Source organism: Pholcus phalangioides, unplaced genomic scaffold (assembly GCF_987345545.1).
Source record: "Pholcus phalangioides strain wild (caught in Gottingen) unplaced genomic scaffold, Ppha-v1.0 ptg000015l_1, whole genome shotgun sequence".
Lineage (NCBI taxonomy): Eukaryota > Metazoa > Arthropoda > Arachnida > Araneae > Pholcidae > Pholcus > Pholcus phalangioides.
The window spans coordinates 103,570,712-103,581,356 of record NW_028301608.1 but is presented as its reverse complement, the minus strand read 5'-3'; the positions used below and the strand labels follow the sequence as shown (position 1 = coordinate 103,581,356).

At 35.3% G+C, this 10,645-nt stretch overlaps 1 protein-coding gene across 1 annotated transcript; it reads left to right on the top strand.

The window, feature by feature from the left end:
* Positions 1 to 338: 338 nt before the first annotated feature.
* Coq4 (Coenzyme Q4) lies at positions 339 to 8,790 on the top strand. The gene is made up of 6 exons (XM_089244975.1): positions 339 to 476; positions 2,377 to 2,496; positions 3,750 to 3,846; positions 6,206 to 6,308; positions 7,434 to 7,657; positions 8,544 to 8,790. The coding sequence occupies exons 1-6, from the start codon at positions 362 to 364 to the stop codon at positions 8,701 to 8,703; spliced, it is 819 nt and encodes a 272-aa protein (XP_089101101.1). The 5' UTR covers positions 339 to 361; the 3' UTR covers positions 8,704 to 8,790.
* The last annotated feature ends 1,855 nt before the right edge of the window (positions 8,791 to 10,645 follow it).

The following is a 10,645-nucleotide window of genomic DNA, read 5'->3' as shown; positions in this document are numbered from 1 at the left end:
TATATAATAAATTATTATTTATTATATTAGCCCTTATTCTAGTGGCTATAACTTTTCCTAATTCCCACAACAGATGACGTTACCATACTAACAAAAAAAAACCACCCGCCACGGTAAAATAACGTTTTACAGATTTGGTAATTTCCCTGAGACAATAAAAAAAAAACTTCTGAAAATCAGTATGTTTCGAACTAAAATGACAAAATCGTTAAATATGGCGTAGGGGGGGGGGGGGAATCTGTCCCATAAAATACAAGTTGTATGGTCAGTTGGTCGTATATATCGCCTATCAGTATGCGCGGGATAGAAGAGCTATACTTCAACAATATTCCGAAGATGAGAACTTGATAATATTTCAAATATGGCGGCTATGTTTGTAAACAAAACGCTCTCCGGGCGATGTTTGAGCGTTTGCCGTGCTCGTGGCGGACATTTGCGTGAATCTTTCAGCACCCGTAGACGCATGTGTTCAAAAGGTGTTAATTACGAATAGAATTCATATTACATTTCATATAGACTAATTTTATTTTTGATTTTTTTTCCCGAGATGCATCAATCGATTTGGCATAAATTACAATAATTTATAAATCTCAATAATCTCGAAACTTCCTTCGCATGATTTCTTTTATCATATTGAAGTCCAATTGGAAGCAGCTATAGTATAATCCCTTTTGGCGAGATTTGGGAATAACAGCTTCGGTATAAAGGGCAGCTTGACGATTTTCAACGACTTTTTTTTTCGACGATCCGATCAAAAGTCGCCAAGGCCGGCAAACATATTACGGGTGCCGAAAAAAAAATCGCCAGCATAAAACACAACGGAAACCAACAAGCACATAATAATTACTAAATATTATAATAATAATTAAAACATCATAAGGCACATCCAGACGCTTTTAAATAAATAACAGCCCTTCCTGTTATTTAAAAAATAGAATCGATCAGGGTTTAAATAAAACACGAACATTGTTTAAATAAAGCCGGAACCCTTGCTTAAATAATAAATCGATCAGGGTTTGAATAAAACCTTTCCAAAACCCAGACATTGTTTAAATAATAAATCGATCATGGTATAAATAAAATACGGGCACTATTTAAATAAAGGAAAATATTAAAGGTACAACCTGAGAGACGATAGAAAAATCTGATGTTGGTTTCTGTTGTTTTTTTAGGCTGGCGATTTTTTTTCGGCATAATATATCAATAATTAATCCGATCCATGTACCATTGTAAAAATCAAGCTCTCAATCACGAAAAAGATCTCATCTACCAACGGTTTTCAAAATTTCACGGCTATGGGGGTGACATTATTTGGAAGAAAAAAAGAGGGAGAGAGGATCAGTTACACAACAAAATGGCAGTTGGAAGTTGCAAAAGACGCGCTAGGAACAAGAGGAAACAACAGTCAGTGCCATCTGACTATTTTTTTTATCAGAAAGAACATTTTAGAATAACGACAACCCAGCATTTAATGGCAACGCAGAACAACACAGCATGCCGGTGCTGGTGACTTATCGTCAGAAAAAAGTCACCAAATTGGCATGTGCCTTATACTAAAGCTGTTCCGGTGAAAACAAAGAGGTTTGTTCAAGTCTTGTACCTCGTTGAGTGGCTTTTTCCTCTCCTTCACCTCGCTTCTCGAGTATGTGCAGTGTAGAACAAAACAATACAATTGTTTTTATCGCTAGTGTATTAAACACTCCAATAACTCTTGGTTGCCACACTATGTGTATGACCTTTCTTGCTGAAGAAAAAATCGCCAAAAAAGGGGATAATATATCGCTGTTAAAATGAAAAAAATGATCGATAAAAACAGTAACAAAACATTCTAGCCCAAATAAGGGATCAAGATTAAAAATGTAGCATCCTCGACCAGATACAGGATTGAAAATAATAGAAAGAACTCTTTCAAATAATGCAGTCCCTTCTAATATATAAATATACTCTAAAATATATACAAGGCTGGACAAATACCAGGTCGCCATGGCAACTGAAAAGGCGACAAAAAAGGCTTGCAATCGGCATTTACATTTTTGTATGCATGTTTACAATGGTAAAAATGTGTAATTGCACAGGGTAAATAGTCTGAGGGAAATACCAAATAAACAGGTTCTATCTGTATTCATTCTTCCATAATAAAATAAGTCTTGAAATTTCTTGAATGTAGTAATATATCAGGCCCGCATGGGTGTCATAGGATCCCAGGAGGAGAACCTCTGTGCTAAAAGTATCTGCTTACATAGTTCCCCAAAATCTTAAAGGAAATCCGAAAAAATAAATTAGACCCTCGTCTAAATTTTTCATTCCTATCAACGACACCACATAATATTTAACTTAATAAGCATACTATCAATTATTTCAATGGTTTTATTTCAGATGCTTCAAGCGATTCTCATATGAAACTGTATCCTGAGCATATTCCAACGACAAATATTCAGAAAGCATTATTGACTGTGGGATCTGCCATCGGAGCTATATTAGATCCCTTCAGGCATGGTAATGGTTTTCTAATTATGAAAATTGCACTTTAATTCCTATTAGTAAAATGGCAGCTTATTTATTATAGCAGCAGTTTTCAACCTTTTTTGACTTGTGTAGCGCTTTCTATCATATAATTTCTATAGTAGGCCTGTTTTTCTTTATCCATAAAGTGACTGATTTATTTTTAGTATTTAGAAATGAGGAGTGCACATGGAGCACAAGTCGAGAACCGCTGTATTAAAGTCTTAAAAATCGGTTTTGGCAGATGGCATGGAGTTTAGAGGATAATTATTATGTTTTTAATATCGATTTGAATATGTCATTGCTAGTTGGTGCAAAGTACTAAGCATTGACCTCTTAATTCGTACAATGTTTCCAACATAATATCACTTCTGAAGCTCTATGGAAGAAATACAGAACGCCATATATATTCTTTCGCTGAACAATATATATGGTGCCAAGTGTTTGCACCGATTTGAGATAAGAAAAAGTAACCTTGAGAACTTTTTGTGTGAGTTGATAAAAAGCATGTTTTTCACTCAATTTTTTTTTATTCTTGCCTTTGCTTGAGAGATCGTGCATTAGAATAATTTTCTAGAGAGAGGGGAATTGAACTGACTAGTGCGATAAGAAATTAAAAATAATATCAAGTACAATGTGTGAAGGTGTGAAGTTATTGAAAATATTGGAAGGGCTCAAAAATATTGTGGGGAAGGGGGAAGGAGTTCATACCAAATATTTCTATAGATATTATTGAGGTCGTAGGAAATATTGAGTGGGCTTGAGCTCATTGACCAGATACAAGTTTACGCCTATGATAATTCAGCATTATATAGTTTGCTAGTAGTTTATTTGGCTTTTCCGAATCCCTAAAATCTGTTTTTGCAAGTAATTCTTGCAAGTATATAAAAATAATCTTTTTTCCCCCCTCTTTTCTCCGAAACCCCAGGTTTCCACTTTTGGTGGAACCTTGCGTTTGGGAGGGAAAAAAAACATTTCACACATGAAAGAAGGAACGGGGGAAAACATTGGAGTCGTTAACCACTGTGTTAAGACGGCTCTTATGTTTTTCCTCTTGGTTTTTCTAATTTTCAGAGATACATATATTTCAGTCAATTTGAATAATATCTTGCTGTGAAAATCATAAAAGACATCCATCTCCATATATTCATGGAACAAAGATATTGCAAAAATGTAGAGACTGTATTGCAAATCAATTCCTTGAATGCAATTCTTTATTCAATTTAAATTTTTTTTTCTTTTTCAAGACTTGGTTGCATTATTAGGTGAGACTACAGGTTGGTATGCTGCGAAAAATATCAGAGAAAAGATGATGTCTGATCCAGATGGGGCGCTCATTTTACGGTAAACTTACATAGTTTTTCTGATTATAAATTTTTCATTTCATGCATTCAATTCACCAAATGAAAAGAACCTCCTATTCAGTGCAATGTCTTTCACTTCCAATATGGGAGATACATGGAAGCACTTCTTGAACACAGAACGCACACATGAGGGACATAGAATTAAAAGTTTGGGGGGGGGAAGCGCGATGATGATGTTAGTTCATATGTCGACTTTAACGCTGGAGGTGGGCACAATACCCTCCTCCCTCCCCCTCCCACCTGCATATAACTTTGGCATCATATTATGGCCGACATGCACATACACCACACATTCTAATATCTGCCTATTCATTAGAAATTCCTCAAAGGCATATCTATGAACGTGCATGTATGATTTGATAGCACACAGTCGATGCTCTATATAACAACCCCATCATTTTGTCAAAAACATACATTACATTGGATGGTGGTTATACTAAATGGAAAACGTACAGTATAGTCGTTATATGGGACTTATGACGCACAGTCGTTGTATTGGGATGGTCATTACCAGTGTTATCTGAAAAAGTAATTGTAAAGAGTAATTTCACTCCTCTCTTTAACTTTGGGGGGGGGGGGTAAACTTGTAAAAGAGGAGTTTTTTTTTTTTTTTTTTTTTTCAGCACATCTATTGTTTTTTTTCTTTTTATACAAAAAACATGTACTTTCAGACATTCCACAAAAAATTCAACCTTAAATTTGAAGGAATATTTTAACTCTTTTAGAAAATATTTCAGTGGGAGGGGGGGTTAGAAATGAATTTTGATGTGTATTGGGCCCCCTTGTGTGTCGAGCCCCTGACATAGGGCACTCCCAACAAACAGTCACCCGCTTTATAGGTCACCAGTCTGTGACAGAAGGACTGTATAGGTCCCTTTATAATTTGCCTTTGGCGACAGGAGCCACTGTATTGGTCCCGTTATAGTTCTCCTCTGGCAATAGGGGCCCACTTTAGCCCTTTTACAGTTCACCTCTGATGACAGGGGCCAGCCCTGGTCCATCAACGGGATGGGGTAGGGGGTGCCCTGCACCCAAAGCCCCCCCATCTTCAGCTCTCTTCAAGCCCAGCCCACTAGAGGGAGAGAGTAGTCTTGGGTGTCCTCTGTTGAGGGCAAAAACCCAAAGACCTCTCTCGACGAGCCCCAACACACTGGTTGCTAAAATGCAGTTATAATGATCAAAATGGGGTGCTGTGTGCATTTCTGTCATACAATGGCGGCAAAAAAATCCAATACAATGTCTATTTGGCTTCCTGAAAGGACTTAGTGTCCCTTGGGGGCCACATAGTGTGTATTTGTTATATGTGTATGTCTTTTTTTTTCTCTTTTGTATTCCTTTTTGTGTGTGTGTGTGTGTGTGCATTTGTTTACAATAATAATAAAAAATACTTGATAGATTAAACATTTGGTTACACCTGCTGCATTATGATTTTATATAACTTGTGTGCTAACGATGCTTCTTGCGACAGAACCTGGGTGTCTTGCTGTTTCTCCATTTTCAATGAGCGTTGACTGTAAGAACAATATCTTCATGTGATCACATAAATATAACATTTCTAATATACTGCTTCAGATTATTGAATTTGAATACCTTACGCTCATATATTAAATTCAATAAAAATAAAAATACCCATCTTAGGCCAAAAAAAAATTCAGCAAACTGAAAAGATCAAAATAAGTTATAAATACAATCATCTAAGACAGTCTTTCTCAATTTTTTTAAACCAAAGAAATGGCCTGAAACAATTTGATGGACCAATGGCTTATAGCCTGTGTGAAATGACCGTATGGTCTGTATTTTATGTGACACTCTTGTTTTTTGGTCATACCAACTTTTTTATGCAATTGTTCCATTTTTCACCAAATCTTATTTCAATTTGTAGTCTTTACTTAATGGTCAATGAAGATGCTTTTCATAATTTATAAATTATATTATAATTATGGCTATAAATATTTTCTCACATATATTTGTCATGTTCAATGCTTTGTTTGTGAACTACATTGCAATTTATTGCGATTTGCAGTGAATGTTTTTTCCACCCATTTGTGCATTTTCAGTAGTTTTGGCAACTTGCACTACTGCACATTGAATCGACAAGATAAAGGTGAAGGGGGTTTGATGTGTTATAGCTACACAATGAAACACCGGCTGACACTAATCAAGGTTTTCAGATTATAGAAATCTACTTTTTCTTGACTGGGGTCTATATAATCGACAGGTTTTTTCATCATAGGAATGTGGGAGGATTGATTTCAATCAATGTTCATATCAGCTCTTTCTCTGGAATTTTTAGTGCCTTATTATTGTATTTTTTTTTTTATTTTTTTGTTTTCTCACAGTGAACAGCCCAGAATCAGTTCTGACACTGTTAACTTGACATACTTGGAGAATCTCTCAGAAGATACATTTGGCCATGCCTATTTCAGGTTTTTAAATGACAATGTAAGCATTTCTTAATTCTTGCAAGATTCTAAACCTGCTTCCACGCCAGCGTTACCATCCTATTGTACACTTACCACTTGAAGGGCTGTTTGGGAGTTACACAGAGAACAATCAGTAATGGCAGAAGTAAAGTACTGAATTCAGAACATTTATATTATGACACAACATGCAGGAAGGAGGGCACGGTACACAATTCACTTACATATCTTCCAGGGAGTACCTGAAGAGGTTGAGAACCACTGTTTCACATTATTGTCGAAAAAATGACTGTTTTAATTTAAGGCACCATAAGCTGGGCTAACTTTAGAATAAGGCAATAGCTGAAAATTCTGCTAATATTAATTAATTAGGATTAAATTAAACTTATTTATTCATATTCACTAGAAACAAATCACCTTTAATTTTTTTGGTGCAGGAATTTCTTTTATCAAATTCACACCAGGGTAACAAAGTTTGTCCTCTTCGTTTCATCGCTTTCAATATTTTCCTGCCTTCTGCATGTAATTAACTTTAGATTCAAAGGCCAGAACAAATGAAAAGAAATTGTTCTAAAATTACCAAAATTTGGACAGCTATGTCCTAATGTTACCCTGTCAAATGTAATATGTACATTTTATTACGTAAATCATTACCTAATTATAGCATACAAAAACAATTCAAACAGTAAACTAATGATTATAAAATTGTAAATTGAATAATTACCTACTTATTTGTTTACGTTTGATGTACGATGTTGACTAATCAAAGTTTTAAGAGTTCACAAAGTTATGATAATCACTAAATAGAAGAAACAGGGCATCAATGATCAGAAGTATCACTCAGAATATATTTAAGCACCTCGGCTTATTCTACTAATTGTTGTAAATAATTCTAGATCAAGAATGTGAAGATAGCATGAAAATTCAGCCTGCCACATAATTTTAAATATGAAAATAATGCTTGTCCTAATGTTACTCCAGTGTACAGTATTCATAACTGAGCTTACTCTTTAATACTGCATTCTTTATCTGCAAATTGTTTTAATTTGTTGGTGTCATTTCGTTGCTCTGAGTTGGTTGACTTAATTTTTTGCCTGATCTCTCCCATATTTATTGCATTTTTTTACCTTTTATATCTGCTATTTAGGGAGTCAGTCCTGATACAAGAGCACCTGTTCACTTTGTAGATGACCCAGAGTTGGCATATGTGATTCAGCGATACAGAGAAGTGCATGATTTGATCCATACATTGCTCGGTATGCCCACCAATATGGTTGGAGAAGTAGCAGTGAAATGGGTTGAAGCAATCCAAACAGGATTACCAATGTGTTACGCTGGGGCTCTTGCAGGCCCCATAAGATTCAGACCAAAGTGAGATATTTTACATACATTCATATTTCCCATAATTACCGAATGTGCAATTTTTATGAAATTGAACTGATGGAACTGCACTTTTCTACTTATTTGAGCCCTTAACTGTGGAATGTATTTCAGAAAAATACATAAAAAATTAAAGTATTTTTTCCTGTTTTGTTCTATGTATTGTATCTACAAGATAAAGACAGATGAAAGAACTCAATTTGGCATTCATACAGAAAACAAGTGCTAATTTTTCCATTCACAAAAATAATCATCCAGCCACAGTTACTCTTGAATTTTTCATTTGCTTAAACTGAGTTTAGATGATGCAGTTAAGGGATTAAACTCATTATATCTGAATGAAATGCTAGTCTATGGTATAAAAATAGAGTTTTAAGTTGTCCAATCTCCAATTTTCATATTGAAAAAATATATGTCATAATATTGCATAGCAAACAGGGAGTATGGAATTTTACATGGGGGGGAAACCCACTTTACCCAAATTTAATGCTGTTTTTTTCCAAAATTTCCTCTGTTTTTCGAATTTGAATATTTCAGTGAATATTGCATTTAGAAACATGGATTTTTTTTTTTTCATTGTGAGAGACAGGGTAACAACTTCCTAATTTGGTTTTAGGCACATGGGGACTGTATCAAAAGTTAATTTTTTTATTTTAATAACTATACAACCCCTTAAAACATGAATGACATATTTGAGTACTACACATTATTTGGAAACTTTTTCTAATTTAAAGTATTGGACCAATAGTTTTCCAGTAAAATGTCATATCTCCTGTTTGCTGTGCACCCTGTATATTATCTTAGTTTTCAGGTATTTTTTGTATTTAAGCTCCTTTAATTTTTGAGATTATTTTTTCCATCAATGTTTACTCTGCAGACAAAGAGAGAAGTACCTCAACTTATACCTAGAGTGGGCTATTGAATGCGGTCATAACTCCAAGTATCTCATGAATGTTTATTATGAAAAACGGTGGGAACAAAACCTTGAGAGTCTTAGAACAGAACTTAATATTAAAAAGCCTCCAGAAGAAACATGAATATTCTAGTTGCGAGTATCTATTTGTTGTTGTACTTGTTTTTGGAGAATCATTATTTGTTAATTTTCAGAAATAAATTATTTATGAACTTCCTCCTTCGTTTGGAGACTTGATTTTTTCAGTCATTGCTTTTTTGTGATTTCAGTATAAGATTTTCTGATACAAACTAAATGAATACCATACGTATGTCCAAACTTGAGTCTAAACTCATTTTTTCAGACTGACAAAATATTAACAGGAATGTGAATTACTTTCGTAACTGCTAGTTAAAGATGCTGGACACACTCTATAGCAGGGTTCTCAAACCATGCACCACCAACCTTGCCACTCTGGTGCCCCTGACAAAGGTTTTTGAAAATATCCTTTATTAAACAGTTCTGCTGAGCTGGCTGAGCTCTCGAATAAGCATTAAATAGGGGAAAAGGAGATGCCGTGATAGGAAAATATTAAAGAACCTCTGCTCTATGATATTGACTTCTCAACTAGGGGTCATATGCCCTCTTGTGATCACTGAGGCGTAGGGGGTCTGGAGACAGACATTATTTTTGAAATTTTTGTTGTCTATAAATTCTCTTAAAAGTCATTGCATAAGTAGAGTTTTGCTATGGATAAAAGTTTATATACAAAAATGGGAGGGGAGAAAATTGAGACTACAGCCCAGGGTGATGGGTTCAGGGTAAGCAGAGCCGTCTTAACGCATGGGGCCTACCCGGGAGTTTCTAGAGAAGAAGGGGCCTTACGAAATTCGATCTGATTGAAATTTTCGAGAATTTGCCGGGTAGGGCCTCAGAAAAATCACTTGGCCCTGGATCCCATGATGTTCTTGAGACGGCCCTGAGGGTAATGGTTGTCAAGAGAATAATTATACCAGAACAGGAGCAAGAGAGAGAGGTGGCAAAACTACAAATTTGACTTTTCTTCTGGATAAAGATGGAGCAGGGGTATTGGATGAGATGTTTTTTTTGGCCATGGGAAGAAACTGGTGCAAAGGGGGCCCATGGACAAAAAAAAACACTGATCTATGGCATCGTTCTCCAAGGGATTGCATTCTTAAATGTGTGTGTGAATACTCTTTCTAATGAAGGAAGACGATTCTTTTTTTAGACGGTGAGCAGCTAGATCAGTTTCCCGAACTTTCTATTCCTTTGCCCTCTTCTTCAGAAATTTTTTCTCATTTCCTTCAACTCAATCCTACCCATATGTAGGGCCGTCTTAAGAGCATCATGGGCCCCCGGGCCAAGTGATTTTTCTGAGGCCCTACCTGGCCAATTTTTGAAAAATTCAACTACTACTCGTTTTTCTGAGGCCCCGAGCCGTGCCCGGGTAGGTCACGTTACGATGGCACTGCCCATAAGATCCTATATCATAACCGTAGTTTCTATTGCTGCCGCCCCCCCCCCGGACTATTCTACCTCCCAGGGAGTATTGCCACTTTGAGAAACAACACTAAGCTAGATATAACAACATTCTAAAAAAATTTGCATACATTATTGCTATTTTTTAAAATAATTTTACAGACTTACATATTTGTACTGAACCAAATCTATTTCTATCCTGAAATCTATGGTGTGTATATCATGATCATTGCACTAGTTGGAGTTTTATTACCATTGGAGTTTTTCACCAAGTCATGCTTCATTATATTTAGTTTGATTTGAAGCTAAGTTCTGAACTTCCAACTAATTTAAAACGACTGTATTTGCTCAAAATTGAGCTTCAACGTTTTGCGATTAAATTAAAATTCTTCAAACCATTTTAAAATAATGTATTTATCTCTGATCGCAATAATCGCATGCAAAAAATTCCAAGATTTTTCATAAAACTTTAGTATATTTTTTTACGTACGTACATCATTTTTTTTTTTTTAGAAATATTTTATGTTTAGCTGATACATTTTCTATCTCTGTAATGAATGATAGAGGGAAAAAAAAGTTTTAGAATC

What these genes read in the sequence shown, in the direction of transcription:
- Coq4 (XM_089244975.1), top strand. Translation starts at nt 362, where the DNA reads ATGGCGGCTATGTTTGTAAACAAAACGCTCTCCGGGCGATGTTTGAGC. An exon ending in ATTAGATCCCTTCAGGCATG is followed by an intron (nt 2,497 to 3,749) that starts GTAATGGTTTTC and finishes TTCTTTTTCAAG; the next exon opens with ACTTGGTTGCATTATTAGGT. An exon ending in CCCATAAGATTCAGACCAAA is followed by an intron (nt 7,658 to 8,543) that starts GTGAGATATTTT and finishes TTTACTCTGCAG; the next exon opens with ACAAAGAGAGAAGTACCTCA.